Below are 17,627 nucleotides of genomic sequence, written 5' to 3'. Positions count from 1 at the left end.
TCCAAACATAAAATATATGCTAGATAGGTTTTATTTGCTTAGCATGAAAGCAAAAGAAAGAAATAGTCAGATGTTAATTGACCTTGTAAGTATGCACAAAGAATGAAAATACAAACAATGAAGTCCTGAAAGTTTAACACAATATTATTGTAGGCAAGAAGAAACATAATGGGTTAATGAAGTTAATATTGTATGATTATGGAAAAGAATTGTTAAACAATCCAACATTGAATGAAATTGGTGCGGTACAACACTCACATTATTTTCACTTTACCACAATGAGTCATACTGAAACTTAAATTTCACCAAATACTTGAGGTTAACTTGAGCTACGTCATACACAATGTATTCATTGTACAGTAGTGATGTTCCATCTTTGAAATCAGTCAGGTCAGTTTGTGCACCTTTTCCCATTGGCACTTCAGCGCCATCATGTGTAGTGTATGTGCTCTTATCTGGTGTAGTAGAACCAACACCCTTAACACTGTGCTTTGACTTGGGAAGTTTCCTTACATTTTTTGCATTCACTAATTCATACCTGTAAAGACAACAGAGTTTTTTAGTTCTAATCAGACAATGCAACACTCAAATTAAAGGCATAAATTGTTAAACCCTAGCCATGTTGCAATCAATATTGCTTTTATAAGGACAGATTATCAACCTGTTCTATTAATATTTGACAATATGGAGATAGTTTTGTTTTCAGAAATCCATTTTGCACGTAAAGCATGAATAAACTAAAGTTTGCAATAAGGAACCAGAATCACTTTTACTGACATTTCAGTAATTAAAACAAAACCAAGCTAAAATAAGTGCTAACAAACTGACATGTTTCCAAGAGCAACATCAGCCAGCATGGCAAGACCATGTGGATTATCAGCTCTTGTTCCACAGTAGTTGGTACTTTTTGACACCATGTCTGCAAAGTATATTCCTTTTCCAAACATATAACCAGTCTGAAAATAAATTAAATTTAAAGAAATAATTACAAAAACGTGTTTTTGCACCTTGTTTAATGAAAGCAATCATTAACTAAGATTTTGCAATGAATTAACTATATATGTTGCGAACTATCAAATTAATGTCTTGACAAAACATTTTTGCAATTTATGTGATGTTGTATCTGTTTTTAAAAGTTTCTGTACGGTTTCCTTATTAAGTTTATTTGCATTTATAACAAACAATCCTTTACAAAACATCCGTTTTCATAAGGTTGGATTAGGACTGAATTATTGGATTACTGTTGGGACCTATTTGGAGAGAGTCAGTGCACTAGTGGTAGCAAAATTTAAACAAATATTGTTTGTATTTGTTGATTAACCTACCACTGGTGCTTCTGGTGGGGCAATTCTCAATCCCTGAGACAAGATACCAGCATAGTTAGTTGTTCTTGATCCGTGCCATAATAGTTTGCGATTGTGAAGAGATTTAAATGGACGGAATCTTGAAACCTCACCTACAAAGTAATAAATGTGAAAAATCTTGCTAATACCGTATTATTTCAAAGTCTTTCTAAACCTTACCATGTCTGTTAATCTTGAACAATTCTTCTATTTTTAGTGAATATTGGGTATGTGTGCTGGCATGAGTTAGTTGAGCATACTTCTCTACCATCTTGTATTCATCACTGTCTTTGGACACAACCTAAACAAATAATGTTTAAAAAATTCAGGTGTGATTTTTAGCACCTATTTTACTAAAATTACCTCAAGATCACACTGCAATTTCTTGTAGCTCACATCAAGCGGATCCTCAGCATTTTCATCCTCACCTTCTGTCTTCAGCAAGTTATAAGCAACTTCAATGTCCATAAGATTGTCCAACATTGCAGTCTGCAATAAGATAGACTTAGTGCCTTGTATTGCACAACTTTAACTAACAAACCATTTAAGCCTCATGTGAGTAAGTTAAGAAGACTGCAAAAAATGTTGAGATTTTTGCCTTTTATCATATTTCTAAACAAATAAAAACAGCAGGGACCTTGGCTTTAATGATGTCAGCATTGTCTAACTTTGGTGGTTGTTGCATTCCATAGTCATGTGGTATAAGAGTGTAGAATCGATTTGAGCAGTCCAGCATTTTTGAACCAACCAGTTCATTATCGTTAATTAGCTGTGGACAAACACAACTGATTAAAATAGGAAAGAGGACTACTTAATGTACATTACCTCTGTTGCTTCCGTAAGCACAGAATATGCCCTCTGCATTTGTTTTTTGCTTAACTTGCCCAGAGGCATTTTGTTGAGGTCCAGCTAAGTAAAAAAAATCATTTACATTGTATAATACAATAAAAACTTCATATATTCCAGTTCCTATTAATACCATACCTCAAATTCTACCATGGCCTTCTTCATGCTTTCAATGTCGAAGATCATTTTGATAAGGTCCTGAACAGGTGGTTCGAGTTTGGATTTTGATCCTGCATCCTGTAATCCTTTGATCTAGAAAAGAACATGTACAGTTTTGACTCAGGTTTATTAACATTTTGAACAATGCCCTGATATCATTTCAAAAGATCCATGCACTATCCCTATTACTATATTAGGCAATATAATATAAACAAAACCTTACTCTCTACTAATATAAGTGCCAAATTGATGCACAATCTGTTTTACAATTTTTAAAATTCGAAAATTCGTACCTTTTCATTATCTTCACCGTAGTCAATATCCAATGGGAAAAATTTGTTGGGATATTTTTGAAAGTTCTTTGTAAGAAAGCTGTTTCCTGCACAAAATAAAGATTTTAATAATCATAACTCCAACTTGCAGTAGTTAAAAACAAACCAGTTTTGTCTAAGTAAACTTCAAGAAAATTGTTCATTGCAGATTCAAGGCTTCGAAATGTTTCAACTTTGGTTCCACCAATCACTGTACCAACTCTACCCCATGACCGGAACACACACCAACTAAATGTAAACAAAAATGGTCAATGAATGCAAAGTGCTTTAAAAAGCTTTTGATTTAAACTTTGCTACAATAATTTTGCCCTTTTGTCTAGTAGCTACCATGGTTAAGCTTGCCACTTGTATTTCAGCAAATTTGCCTTTATGTAGAGTCCATCATTGGGAAGCTATCATTTATCGTTGAAACCCTTGTTCAAGACTACAACCACTTAGCCATTAAGGAAAGTCAGGCCCATAAGGTTAAGTACTAGCTATTGCAAACACATCACTAAATTGTTAACTGCAACACAATAGATCTTGCCTTTTTCCTGAGTGCTTAGTAAGCAGTTGTAGTTTGTAGTAGGAGTTTGCACCAGATTTCATATCAACCAATGAGAGTGTGGCTGTGTATTTTTTGCCTTTGATGGTTGTAACATCACATGAATTCTATAGATGAGTAAGGTTATAAACTTACATTGCATGTTTTTTGGAAATTAGAAGACAACCAAATACAAATAGAAGACAACCAAATAGTCCTACCTCAAGTCCAGACTCTGGGTCAACTGCTGCACCATGTTTAACAACCAATTTCAGCTTTTTGGAAGACTCCCCACCCTCTGAACATGGTTAAACATTTTTTAGAAAATCAGCAAAAACACCATAATGTTAGATAAAACTTATAAGTTAAAACACCAACCTAACTTTTATGTGATTCCAGTTACAAAAATCTTCACATTTGGAACTTAGCAAAATTCTAGGTATAACTTTTAGCCAAAAGATTACACACCTGATTCTTCCTCCATAGTCCGTTTCATGCTCTTTCCATCCACAGTGGTTTCTCTCTGCAATTCAAAGATCACAAACTCAAAACTGGGTAATATCGATTTAATTCAGACACACAACTTGTCATTTATTACCTCACTTCCCCAGCTAGCAAGGCTAAATTTCTTTAGCAGAGGAATCAAAGATGGCGGAGGAGTTTTCATTGCATCACATTCTTTCAGAAATTCCTCAGACACAATAAAAAGGTCATTGACTTCAGCTTCTTTCATCCTTTTTTTCCCGGCATCTACATCACCTGTACAAAAGGCCAACATTTGGTAAAATATATTTGAACTAGAGTTGTTTTATCTATAAAGATTTAAGTACATGTGTCATAGTGTGAGGTAAATTTGAAAGATAACTTATTCATACTGTCACTCAGGGGCGTATCCGGGATTTTTTAAAGGGGGGGTCCAACAATTTTTTGGGGGGAAATCCCTAATGACGTCATTATGATGTCACACGTCGTTCAAAACGACGCGTTATGTGGCAAAGCACTTTTTCCAAAATTGGCGGTTTCTCTACCCATCTAATTGACAGGAAGAACAGGTAATTTTAGCGAAAGCTTTGTAGTTTTCTGATTTCGCCGCTGCAGGGGAATACTGGGGTTATCAACAAAAACAAAGTGGGATGCACATCTACCATCTGTGTAAATTTCATCCAAATCCATCAAGGATTTGATGGAAAAACGAGTCGGACAAACTTTGGGGAGAAGAAAAATGAAAGAAAACATTTTGAGTAAAATCAATATGAAGGGGACCCATAATTATTCATGCTTTTTTCTGATAATGGGGAATTGGATGAATAAAGTGGCCAACAGCTAAGACAGCAGTACAAAAATGCAACAATGTCATACTTAATACAAAACAAGTATTCCCAATGTCTTTTCTAAACATCTGTTGATGTCACACTACCAAGCTGATTCGGCTAATTGCATGTTATTTTGTCTTGCAAAATTTGGAGTAAAATATCCTACTTAATCTATGAGATCAATTTCCTTTACCTTTTGTGGAAATACAGCAGTAGGCCTTGGACAGAGAAGTTGTTACTGAGCCTCCAAGTTTTTCAATGTTGGCTTTCAGGTCTTCTTTACTTGATGTTACTTTTCCAAGGATAACAATCTTTTTATTTTTTAGGGGTTTCACTGGTGGTCTAAAATTGGTCTCGGTTACAAGGTATATATATTTGGGACTTGTAACAACAAACTTACAGTGGAGGAAATATGCGATCTTGTGGCTTGAACTTATATTTTGCTCTGAAACACAACAGTTTTATACATAAACTATCAAGTTTTGGAAAAACATTAGCCAGTTAGGTTGTGTATAGACTCCTGAAAAAATTTTACAAGGAAAAATTCACATCCTTGAACTACACATCTAGAAACAACTAATAATATACAAAAAGAAGAACACTGGAACATCTAGGTCAGTCTTTTGGTCTATGTGAAACAGCAAGGGTGCCAAACTCTCGTGTTTTAGGCCATATATACCAACCCAGATTTCTAAGTAATTTACTATGCTGCTAAATTCACTAAAAAAACTCAAAAAACTTTTTAAACAGCTTGTATGAGCAGAACCTAATAAATTGGTGACAGTTCCTTAGGGTGATAGCAACTTGATAAACTTATAAAATCTAAATTCAGTAATTTCTTGCCATTATTTGAGCTTTTTGCAACACTTACAGATATGGACACTCTTCCTTTAAATTATTTGGAATAACCCACTCATCCCGCTTTACATCAAGAGTAGTGTTCGTGCATTTTGTCCACTCAGAAATATTACCATGACACTGGTAAAAGCCTCGACTACTAGCCACAAGTTGTCCACCACATTGAGCACATGGACTTAATGTTCCAAACAACATACCATCAGCAATCCTTTCATAAATCTAAACAGAAAATGTTTAGCATATACTATACCATTGCATTGAAGGCGAATAATTTCAAGTAGTGATGGGACGATACCAGGTTTTGAAGCGAGTACCGATACCGAGTACCACATGTATATACCTTCGATGCCAGTACTTAAGTGTATATCACTGGCTAATTTATCAGCCATGGTCGGGGTACAGGCTTGCACACACATGATAGCGTAAAATATATACGTAAACTGGCGGAACTTTCCAATTTTGTGCTGTCCGAAGCAAATATTGGCATAAAGTTGCCCGTATTCTTATGGTGTAAATCGGCCTTCGGTACTCACATATTGGTATCGAAAACTGAGGCAAAATATTTTGTCAGCAAGTACGAGTATCGCTACCACTGAAATCGTTCGATACCGAGTACCGGGTACTCGTCCTACCACTAATTTTAAGTAATAACTAGAAGGGTGGCTTAGCACATATTGCCCTTGTATATACACTATAAGCTATTTTAAAACATAAATATATTTCCTATGCTTATTTTGTATTAGGTCCCTAATATTAGTCACCGTCTTTTATAACTTTAGTCGTTTCTGCAGGCAAAAACTCATGGGTCCCCACACATGCAAAGTTGAAAATAACGCAATTCAAGAGATAACCATGAGAAAGTCAGGTATTGTAAGGTAAAACACAGTGATCGGCACTGGGCTTAAATAATAATACTATGTAGAATACAAACTATAAAATTAGATTCACCCCAGATATTGTTTGAAGTATGTCCTACTTAACGTTTTAAAAAACTGACCCATTTTAGGGGGCTAGTAGGGTAACTAATTGGGTTCGACACACAAATTAAAAAATATATAAAAACCACAATGACTCAATCAATAGTACTGCAAAATTTCAGCCCAATCCGCTAATGTTTAAAATTTCGACCACTAGAGGTGTTTTGAGCAACAACCGTTAATGTTTCTGACGTCATAGGGCTGTTAACAAGAACTGCCATGGCGCAAAAACGACCACCAAGCAACATACAACTGGTTGCCCTTGTAACACTAATGCGCCAAAGAAATCTTTCGTTTGTGGTGCCCAGTAACATACAAATACGTTTTACACTTTAGGGGCTTGTGGGGTAAACGTTAGGACTACAGGGTTGAACACAACAATCGACACCTATAAATGGCATACTATGCAAGAAATCCAAATTTCACCCAATTCTGACACTATTTAAAAACTCACCCATTTTAGGGGGATAGCGGGGTAAATACTGGGGTTATCAACAAAAACAAAGTGCACATCTACATGAATAATTACCGTCTGTGTAAATTTCAGCCAAATCCATCAAACAATTGATGGAAAAACGAGTCGGACAAACTTTGGGTAAAAATACCCATTTTAGGGGGCGAGCGGGGTAAATACTGGGGTTATCAACAAAAACAAAGTGGTTTGACTCCATTAAACTTTTAGCTGCAGTATGGGCATCACTTGGTGTTTCAGCAACATGAAAGCGCTGAACATTGATTTCAAAATCATGCATAAGTTTTTTACTTTGGTGTTCCTGTACATTTAAACACCTTCGTTGCATTTGTACAATGCTGGGGTGCAATCCATGACGAAACAGCGAAGGACATCTTTTTGTAACCAAATTTCTTAAAGAACCGGACATCTTAAACCAAAATTTTACAAAAAAAATCTACATAACTATATCTACCATCTGTGTAAATTTCAGCCAAATCCATCAAACATTTGATGGAAAAACGAGTCGGACAAACTTCAGAGAAAAAATACCCATTTTAGGGGGCTAGCGGGGTAAATACTGGGGTTATCAACAAAAACAAAGTGGGATGCACATCTAAATAACTATATCTACCATCTGTTTAAATTTCAGCCCAATCCATCAAACATTTGATGGAAAAACGAGTCGGACAAACTTTGGGTAAAAATACCTATTTTAGGGGGCGGGCGGGGTAAATACTGGGGTTATCAACAAAAACAAAGTGGGATGCACATCTACATAACTATATCTACCATCTGTGTAAATTTCAGCCAAATCCATCAAACATTTGATGGAAAAATGAGTCGGACAAACTTTGGGAAGAAAAAAAACAAAAAACAAACAAACAATTCAAGTAAAATCAATATGTGTCCCCTTCAGGGAAGGGGACCCATAAAAAGTGTCTTAAAACAACATATTTTTATTAGGGTCAGTCCGGTGACAAAATAAAACAAAAAATTCCACACTGCATTAACAGGGATTATTATCTTCACGGGGCTCCTACAAAATTATGCTAGTCATCTGAAAACAAAGACCAGAAACACTTATAAAATTTTAGCTAAAACTAACAGTTTAAGCTATCACTTATGCCTGCTGCAGTATATTACCTCTGAAAGCAAAACATCAGCAAATTACAACAGCAAAAATACTATCTGGACTAGAAACATTGCTTCCGACCTTATCAAGACCTTTTGGGACTTCTTGTTGATTATGTTCAAGAATCTCAATAAAATCATTCTTTTTCAAGTCAATATGTTTCAGTGTGTCAATCACTTTCCACAACAAAGAACTTTGATGTTTTAGTTTCTTTGTTTGATCATCTGTTAATGGAGGGGAAGCCTCTTGTTTAATGCTGCATCCAGGTGACTCATTTTCTTTTGACTTTTGACTTTTCTTCCTATAAAACATAGCAAAATATACATGATTTAATTGCCAAAAATATGATGCAATTTTTTTAAAAACAAAGTGTATCTAAAATGTTCATTCAATGCAAAACTATTTACCCTTTCTTGTCAAGCAATTTTGTTATTGTTTTTCGGTCTTCAGGGTCAATTGCTTTGAAGCCACTAATCATATCAGCTGTGTAACCACCATCAATCCAACCAAACTCCTTGCGGCGCTTCACGAAACATCCAACATGATGCCAACGATCCACAAAACCAAGTTGTGGTTTCTCAGGATGTACTTCTTTATGGGATATCCGAATCTCATCCTAAAACATACGGTTTCAGATCAGCACACTAGTGATGGGAGGGGCACCCGGTACTCGGTATCGAACGATTTTAGTGGTATCGATACTCATACTCGGTATTGAAATATTTTGTCTCAGTTTTTGATACCAACATGCGAGTACCGTAGGCCGATTTACACCATAAGAATACAGGCAACTTTATGCCAATATTGGCTTTGGACAGCACAAAATTGGAATAACATTCCGCCAGTTTACGTATATCTTTTTCTCTATCACGTGGAGATTACATTTTTCTGCAATGGTGTGTGCACGCCTGTACCCCGACCATGGCAGAAAAATTAGCCAGTGATATACAACTAAGTACAACACTACACTTAAGTACTCGGTAATCATACTCGGTATATACATGTGGTACTCGTACTCGGTACACGCTTCAAAACCTGGTATCGTCCCATCACTAAAGCACACACCATAGTTCACCAATTGTACCCTGCTTAGTTTGCGATCCATAACGTTTCAACATTGCATAGCTATTTCCAGTTAAATGATTGTTTTAGTGCAATTGTGATGCTATGTTTTCTTTTCTCAAGCGAAATAAAGTTAACTTGATGTTAACCATGACAGCATTTTATGCAACCCCAAACCTTTAACATATCTGTTAACAAAAATGAGACAAAAATTTTAAACCTTTTCAATCTTTCCGTCACATTTTCTGCATTTGGCTCTTCCTGACAAAGCATATTGAATAACAAAATCCTTTAGTGACTTTGATACCAAAGGTGCCCCAGCACCATTCTTTTTTGATGGGCCTCTCTCGATCTGGGTTCTAATCTTTTCCTGATCTTCCCACCGAAGATCATGATAGTCACCAACTTCATCAACTGAAGTTGGACGAAATTTTCCAAAAAAGCAGGAGTAGTGGAACCAATGTGGTTGCTGAAAGGGTCAGAGTCACTAAAATAAGATTTTAACGTATTTACCTTATATTTGAAAAAACAACAACCTTGCCATCAAAATGCCTTGACTGGACCAAATGGGCAAGTCGAAGTGAATCTTTTGCAATCAAACTTGAACAACCCTTGCATGATGCACGATTGCTTTTGGCATACTCGGCTTTATACGACAAATCTTCCTCTTCCATTGCTTTTAAAAGCAGTCCTATCCAAAGTTGTATACCTGCTAATTAAAACCACAACGTTGTTACCTGATACTTCAGTTGTTATCAGAAGTTTAAAGGTAACATCAAAAAGACTCATAAGTCCAAACGTATAACAACAAATAGCACAGTTGCAGCAAAACAACAATGCCAATAACGTGTAATATTTCCCGCCAGACGTCAAGATTAATCACTAGAGGGCGATAGAGAGTTGTTATGTTTTGCTTTTTGTGCCTAGCAAGCCTGACAAGAGGCACATGTCCTTGAAAAAGTATTTTTTTCTAACTATCTACAAGACATATGCGATGTTCAAAAATGGAAATTAAAACGTGATTTTGTTTACAATTTTTTTGTCAATTTTGAGAGTACCGGTACTAAGTGTGGATGTGGACAGCAGCGGAAAAAACATAATAGTGTTTTTAAGTTCATTTTTATCGTGAAAAATTCTTCGAAAGAGAGCGGATGAAAAACGCAGAACCGCAGGCGAAAAAGGGGACTACAGCCGCGAAGTTATTTATAGATTTAAAACTTGTGTGACGTGAGGTGAGGTGTGGACTGTGGTGTACTGCCGATTAGTTTCGTTGTTTGAATTGGGTTGTAAAAAGACAGTGAAAGATTTCCGAAGCGTTCTAATTTCCGAAGCGTAGTTCCGTTTTTATTAGTCTTTCTACAAGCACCAGTGGATGTTTTGGTTTTCTGACAACGCGCTATATGTTTAGATGCCATCATGACTTCGACATTTACGTATTTCGACGGCGCTCCTAACCTACACAAAAATGTAGCTGACATTGATAGTCTTGATGACGATGATGACTTAAGCTCGCTAAGCGACCTTGATGATGATAATTCGTTGGATGAATATTACGAAGACGAACTTATTCAAGACGTTGATCATGATACGTTAGTCATTGGCAGCAACGAAGATGATGACGAGGTGGTTGTGATTCCCGGACGTACAGAAGGAAATTACACAGATGCCGATTACTCCTGGAGGACGGGATATACCACCAATTGGAAGTCATATGGAAACTATAACACAAGCAATAACAGCAACGCATTAAGTCAGGACATAAAGAAGATTCACTCCAGATCAGTATCCGACGTTCATTTGACCAAAACTTCACTTCCTACAAAGAAACGTCTAAGTGTTGGTAAGCCTTTATTTGAACTTATTAAATAGTAGCTACAGTTCATGAGTTGAACAATATTAACTGTTCTCAGAACTATTTAAAATTTCATGATGTTCTGTACTTTTGTATTATGATGGCATGGCCTTGGTTTTTCATACATGCCTTAATAGCATTTTTTGCGTAAAAACTATTTACGGTTTTGCTTTACAGATTTGGAAGGTGATAACAATGATTCAACATCAAATCCTTCATCATTCTTTCGCAGCATTGGCAATTGGTTTCGTGGTAAGGATTTTTTTTAAAATTTGGTATTGTGTTACAGACCAACATGTATATTTAAATTTAAATAAACCATGGCAGGAAGTGGTCGATCAGTTAAATCAGAAACAGATGTGCCTGTTGCCCAAAACAACAATGAAACAGAAGCGGAATTTAAACTTGATTTGGGACCCAAACCTGTTGAATTGCAACCCAACCATGTGGTAAGAAGTGTAATGTTGTTAAAATGATAGGATACTTTTTCGTGTCAGATTGATTAGTATTGTTCAGGTCAGATGTTGATGTTAAATATTTCCAAAAATATTTTGTGTTTTTTTTTAATGTTGGCTATTACTATTCATCTTTAAACATAGTTTTGATATTTGCTATATGATTATATTAGTCTTACACTTAATGTAACATGATGGTTGTTATCCAGTAAATTGGTTAAATATTTGTTTTTGATAAAAAGTTGTTAGCCAGGAATAGGCTTATCTGGATATGGGTCTAAAACCAATTAGTGATGGCTTTATCAAATTTAAGACGAGTCTGTAACTTATTTTCACTCAAGTTTATTTTGCAAGGTGGGAACTTCATTTTCTTCTTTTAATGGACAAAGCACTTTACGAAACAGCCAAAGAAAGAAAATTCACTTTTCACTAACAGAAAACCAGGAAAGGTAAGTGCTTAAATGTCCTGATCAATGGTTGACATTTTTGTGTTTAATTATTCAACAGTGATTTATTTTAATGTAGTGAATGTGAAGAGTCATCCAGCACAGAGTCACTGTCTCCAAGGCATACTGTATTGCAAACAGAAACCGGAAATGTGACTGAAAAGAAAGGTAAATTTTTTAAGTCAAAATTATTGGTTATTTTTTTAATTGCATGATTTTTTGTCATTGGAATATTACTGGACTGGAATAGATCAAACATATCATCAAATATATAGTCAAAGTTTGGTAATGTTTTGAGATATTTTAAAAATGTATGTACATAGTAGAATATTGTAACCTTTACCTGAACATTATTATAGTTGACAATCTAATGTTTTTATCTGAAAAGAACTGCTAATTTTACCCTGAACATATGAAAAGCAACAGCATTAATTGATTGATACTTGTTTGTATTTTTGTTAACAGTGGACCCAGTTCTGGATTTAGTTTGTGATGTTGCCTATGAGCTTTATACAACTGACAATCAACAGTACATTTGCTGGCAAAGACAGTTTAAAAAAACACCTGGAATGAAGGTCTGCAGAAAAACTGTGGACTCAACACTGACAGCTGATGCACTGGTAAATCTTTATTGCCTAATTATCAATGAAAAATGTAAAGGTTCTGAATTCAACTGATTCTTTCTTTTTACAGATTATTCCTGGAAACAGCTTTGGATTTCTGGATGGAGAACCAGAGCTGCAGTACATTAAAATATTTGGATGGGCAATGTAAGGAACTCTTCTACAAACATTAACATAAACTAACCCAATCCACTACAATTTTTTACGTATTTTGTTTTTAAATTAAATTGCTTTCCTAATCTTTTGTTATGTATGCACCTCGTATTTTGTGTTTCTGCCCTTGAGCGAAAATCGGTTGTGTTTCAACTACAAACATTTTGCAGACAAAAAAGACTCAGACAAATCATCTGCCAAAATCATGATGGGGAACTATTAGTGGTAAGCTGTTTGTTGTTGTTAAATGTAAACAATACATAAAGGCGTAAATTTTTCATATAGAGAACTACTTGGTGTTGGTTTGGTATGTTTGTTTTTGTACATGATTTCCCTTTACACATGTAAATATGCTTAAATCGACTGAAAATTGGATTTATTTAGTTTGACACCCAAATTTTTAGAGTTTTGTTTTTTACAGGGTGAAGCTATTGTGCTTCCAATGAACATATCCGAAGGAGGCAAATTAGATGAAAATGATGAACTGAACAAACAACGCTTGCGGACAATATCAGTTGATCTTGAAGAAGAAGACTTGTCTGAAAGGGAATATTGCAAAACTGTAAAGAATCTTATTTATGTACCTGTAATGAGGGTTCCCATTCTGGTCCCAGACACAGTGAATGCTTACCTTGCATTCAGGGCAGCAATCAAAGCAGGTATTACGATAACGTTTGGAATTCAAATATTTTGTTTTTTGGTTAACTGAACTACCAAACCAACAAAAATGTCTAAAATATGTACAAAACAGGAGTTTTTTTATTTACCTATTTTTAAGTTGGACAGGTGTTGTAAAACCTACAGTTACTTTTTTGGTTTGTAAGTTTTGTCTTCTAAATGCATGCTTTTCAGTGAACAAATATTTGCGCTGAAGAAGTGTACTGAATTTGATTTTGAGTTTTTGACAAATTTGAACAATGGTTGTATGAATACAAAGTGACCCTTTGTTTAATTAACAGTGAAGACCCACAATCAGAACTGTGATGAAGCAAAAAAGATTCAAACAGTCGTTTGTCCACAGTTGTGTGGAGACATTGGTAAAATGCCAGCGGGAAGAATTGCTTTGCAGGTTTGTCTTTTTATCAAGTGTTTTATGTGTTATTTCAAATACGATTAAATGTATTTGTGCTTAGTATTCCCTTTTTAAAAAACTACACTGTAGCATACTGTGGAAACATCAATAATGCCGTTTTAATGCTAAATAATGTAATACAATTGGCAGTAGCTTTAAACTTTAGGTTCGTATTCAAGGCTTTGAGGTAACGCTTTATTGCTTTGCAAAACCCCAATATTTGTCATCTTAGTCTTAAAAGTCGCACGCCTCATTGACGATAAAGAAAACCTTTGTGTTGCGTAAGGTCCGATGCATTGCAGTGAACTGATGTCGAACAACAGTCAACTTTAATCATACGAATTCCTATCATGTTAGGCAACCTTTATCCCTTCAAGTTACCAAACTCCTGTAAAATCTGCATGTATGGTGTAGCCCTGGGCGAGATCTTGTGGTGTTCTAACTTATGTCGGTGATAACGATGTTCGTTGCTTTTCAGATGCGAACTGCTTACGACGCGTTTGTACTTAATAAACGTCACGACATTAAAACACCAATTGACCTCGGTTCTATGGCAACGAATCACGTGGAAATGGCCACTGCTAAAAATGGAAATTGGTGCTGAAATCAGTAACACAGTTGTATATTTTTTATTTTTTGTACATTTTGACGACGATCTAGCAAACCTATATTGGACGTTTACCATTAATTAAAATCCATTTTTGCAAGATAGTAAAACGTAAAACGCTTGGCATAGTTTTCACCTTCAAATCAAAAAGTATCGAAATTTACAAGGAATCTTGACTAGTTGTGTAAGAAAATGAACAAATATTTTTAGGAAGGACTATTTTGCTGCCTGCAATTTGTATTTGCACTCGACTTTTAAAAACAATCATTATATTAAGACTCATGTATAATTGGTTGTTGCATGCTTCGTGTGTCGATTTATACTTTTGCATGTTATCTGCCGTTTTGTACAAAAGTATTACAAAACAATCATTTGTTTTCCACACAGGTGAATTTTAGCAAATACTATTTAATGGTTATGGTGTCGGCAACAACTCACACAATTTACATTTACCGCAAATGTATTTTTTACTTCATTTTTTGCACTCCTATGTTATGTATAAACATATAGCACTGCACTTGCCACAAACAAGCATACCTAAACTTAAAAATTTGCTAAAAAAATAAGCGTTCGACTCCACAAATGCACGAAATTGTTCAAATCTACAAACTCAATTCAACCTTTTACCTTTTTTCTTATCCACGTCTATTATTTAACCCACAAACAGGCAATATTTGACTTGCTTTTGTGCTTCTATTTTTCAGTCGCTTTAATTTCCGCGTAACTGTTGTACTTGTTGTAAGTACATATAATTGTTTTTTTTTTCTTTTCCTTAAACGCGTAGTGCACTTTATATCGAATAGCTGCAATACTTTTTGTGCGGATTTTTTTTCTTTTTCACACTTTTTTATTTTTTCGTAAGTGCATCGTTGTTGCTTTAAAGAGCCACAAATTCACATGATATTCAGGCAAATTTATTCATATGATAAAAAGCGACACAAAACAGCGAAGAAAGACCGTTTTTGTAAAATTTAATGAATATTGGTCAAATCCTAAAGGTCGGTAATAATCACCCTCGTCCTGCCCGTTATCGATTTGCACTATTCTAGAATAAATCCGTTACCTAAAGTGGAAAGTCACAAAACCATGTACGGTGCCCAATTAGGAATTTTCACTTGTCAAAAATCGATTACCTGTCCTGTGACGAACCCAGGCGTGTCCATATAAGGAAAATGACCGTTAATTACCTCATTAACAGAGGCAAAGCGAACGCGATTCTAGATCTAGACACTGACCGAGTGGGTTTTGTGTTTTGGTCAAATACAGCGATAACTGCAATGTGCTATTTGGCTATGTCTCTCGTTTTCTTGCATTGCCAATTTATAAGAAAATAACTTATATTAATATAAAAATTATAAATAAATTCGTTTTTTTATTTTTGCGTGGCAAGCAATTGAGGTGTATGTGTGATCCACGTGTGTTAAATTTTGAGTTTGATTAAACCTAAGAATCTTATGATACAAGCGCACGTAGCCTAATACGTGCTTTGTAGCGGTGTAAAAATAGGGATCATGGACGATTTAACTTGCATAGCATCCATGTACAGCAAAAACAGGCGGCGCCAAACCCAAATAATTTCTCGACACATTCCTGAGCTATGACGACTCACCGCCTTTTTATCAATCCAATAAAAATCGTGATTGCGTAACAAGGTAAAAGCATAAATGGTTGTGGTTTTCAAGCATCAAGACAAAATTTAAAGCTTTGTTTTTTCTTTTCTGTTTTCATGTTAAAATGGACTTGTGTGTGAAGGACATAATTCACTGGTCCAAAGCGTATTTTTATAGGTTCACAGCTATTTATACAGAGAAATTTCGGACAACTTCTATATTTTGTCATGTAATTTTGCATGCGCACCGTACAAAATGCTACAGCAATGTGCTTGTGTAACTGTTTTTTGGATTGATAATATTCCAGTACTGTAATGTTGTTGATCAAATTCCTTTTACGACAAAACAGATTTGTTATGCTGCTATTTTTATGAGTTTATTCAATTTGCCACATGTTATTTTTTTCCTTTTATAAACTATGTACATTTTGTACTGTTGATGGCGACAAAATACAAAACAAGAATCTTATATCTTTCTAGCGTGTTTTTGAGCAAAAACTTCGGTTGTCTTTTGTTTTGTTTCAAACATTGTAAAGTTTGTGTGTAATTTTAAATATGAATAGTTTTATCCGAGGTTGTTTCGCTTGACGGAAATTTGCGAAAATGCAAAAACCTCCGTTCGAGAAAATGTGAAAACAAGGCATGAATATAGCAAAGTAACACCGGCATTCGAAAAGCAAGGCTATGATTGGTAAACAGATGTTAAATGATTTACACCCTGTACGGCGATATATTGCTTTGGGTAGCAACAAGTGATAGAAAAGAAAAAATGGTACGTTATAAGATGTGATTTTAATTAGTGCACATAATGCCCCTCATGCAGGGTTTCCATACCGTCCTTATTTCTGAAATTTATCCTTATTTTGACCTTAGGGCCCAAGGTTGCCATACGTCAGGATTTTCCCTGACATGTCAGGGAATTTGTGTTTAAATCTGCGTCAGGGAGAAATGTTAAAATGTACTTAAACGTCAGGAATTTAAGAAAAAAAATATAGATATACTATGAAATTAATATACCAACGGAGAAAATTTCTAGTAGTTAGCTGCAACCGCGCGTCTATACCATGAAACGTGAAGAGGTAAACTGGCGGCGCGCAGGTTAACGCACAAGGTCACCGTTTGGTTTTGCAGTGTGTGTGCGCGCGTAACAATACCTGTTTGTTACCACGGTAGTTGTCTAACAATACCCGTTAGATATAAAAATCGCGCGTCTCAAGAAAACACAGCGTTCGATGCTACGTGGGAAGTTTCATTTGCTTTAACTGTGTACCTAATATGCAAGGAATTAACTAACAACAAAAAGTCAAATGCCGTGAGATATAAAAACGTTTTTACAGTGGCATATTATTTCAAATTTAAAAAGGTCTTTAAAAGGGCTGCTCCCAGTGTTTTTTTTCTGTGACAATTTGAAATTGGTCCGAATAGTTTTTAGAGTGACAAAGGTTGGCGACCCGTGATATATGTGCTTATTGTTTCAAGGATAGTGAGAGTAGTAAGCTTAGCCTAATAAACTTGACAAAACAGAAGCCTACGCAGAAAGTTAATTAACAAGGATCAGAGTATCGTATCTAACGTTTTCTAGTGTCACTGTCCGTGTGACTTCCGAATATTCTAAATTTATTCCGCAATAGAAGTAATTGGATCGCAAAAAGGTTAACCCAAACTGGGGTCCGCGGCCCTTTAGGGCTGTGTGAGGCAATTTTGCGGGGACCGCAAAAAGCTGGAAGTAATTCTATATTCTAATTTAGCGTCGGTTTGTGGAACTAAATAGGTTTAAATCAAAGTGAAATTGAGAATCGACCGTCTCCATA

General features: G+C 35.4%; 2 protein-coding genes across 2 annotated transcripts; one reads left to right on the top strand and one right to left on the bottom strand.

Annotated features, from left to right (window-relative positions):
• Positions 1–13: 13 nt before the first annotated feature.
• Positions 14–9,737, bottom strand: LOC145226203 (poly [ADP-ribose] polymerase 1-like). Its single transcript, XM_080092271.1, has 21 exons — positions 9,536–9,737; positions 9,220–9,468; positions 8,345–8,553; positions 8,019–8,238; positions 5,388–5,593; positions 4,917–4,961; positions 4,710–4,858; positions 3,802–3,962; positions 3,672–3,726; positions 3,425–3,501; positions 3,207–3,331; positions 2,787–2,908; positions 2,642–2,727; positions 2,328–2,441; positions 2,169–2,252; positions 1,981–2,112; positions 1,707–1,832; positions 1,524–1,644; positions 1,326–1,456; positions 829–956; positions 14–538 (listed from the first exon to the last, which is right to left on the bottom strand). The coding sequence occupies exons 1-21, from the start codon at positions 9,671–9,673 to the stop codon at positions 271–273; spliced, it is 2,946 nt and encodes a 981-aa protein (XP_079948397.1). The 5' UTR covers positions 9,674–9,737; the 3' UTR covers positions 14–270.
• Positions 9,738–10,205: 468 nt separating this feature from the next.
• LOC145214847 (uncharacterized) lies at positions 10,206–16,281 on the top strand. The gene is made up of 11 exons (XM_080083459.1): positions 10,206–10,839; positions 11,029–11,103; positions 11,179–11,300; positions 11,661–11,755; positions 11,832–11,920; positions 12,218–12,372; positions 12,446–12,522; positions 12,699–12,753; positions 12,950–13,187; positions 13,488–13,597; positions 14,079–16,281. Exons 1-11 carry the CDS (start codon positions 10,416–10,418, stop codon positions 14,202–14,204), a joined length of 1,566 nt encoding a protein of 521 aa, XP_079939585.1. The 5' UTR covers positions 10,206–10,415; the 3' UTR covers positions 14,205–16,281.
• Positions 16,282–17,627: the final 1,346 nt, after the last annotated feature.

The sequence above is a fragment of the Phallusia mammillata genome, chromosome 1, assembly GCF_965637545.1.
Source record: "Phallusia mammillata chromosome 1, kaPhaMamm4.hap1.1, whole genome shotgun sequence".
In the NCBI taxonomy this organism is placed as follows: domain Eukaryota; kingdom Metazoa; phylum Chordata; class Ascidiacea; order Phlebobranchia; family Ascidiidae; genus Phallusia; species Phallusia mammillata.
This window is presented reverse-complemented; position numbering and strand designations above follow the sequence as displayed.

Bases quoted from the DNA above. Each gene is read 5' to 3' on its own strand.
- LOC145226203 (XM_080092271.1), bottom strand. From the start codon at position 9,673: ATGGAAGAGGAAGATTTGTCGTATAAAGCCGAGTATGCCAAAAGCAAT. The intron at 2,909-3,206 runs GCAAGATCTATT...GTTTACATTTAG, and splicing joins ACTAAGCACTCAGGAAAAAG to TTGGTGTGTGTTCCGGTCAT. The intron at 2,113-2,168 runs GTAATGTACATT...GTTTGTCCACAG, and splicing joins TGCTTACGGAAGCAACAGAG to CTAATTAACGATAATGAACT.
- LOC145214847 (XM_080083459.1), top strand. From the start codon at position 10,416: ATGACTTCGACATTTACGTATTTCGACGGCGCTCCTAACCTACACAAA. The intron at 11,756-11,831 runs GTAAGTGCTTAA...ATTTTAATGTAG, and splicing joins CTAACAGAAAACCAGGAAAG to TGAATGTGAAGAGTCATCCA. The intron at 13,598-14,078 runs GTTTGTCTTTTT...GTTGCTTTTCAG, and splicing joins CGGGAAGAATTGCTTTGCAG to ATGCGAACTGCTTACGACGC.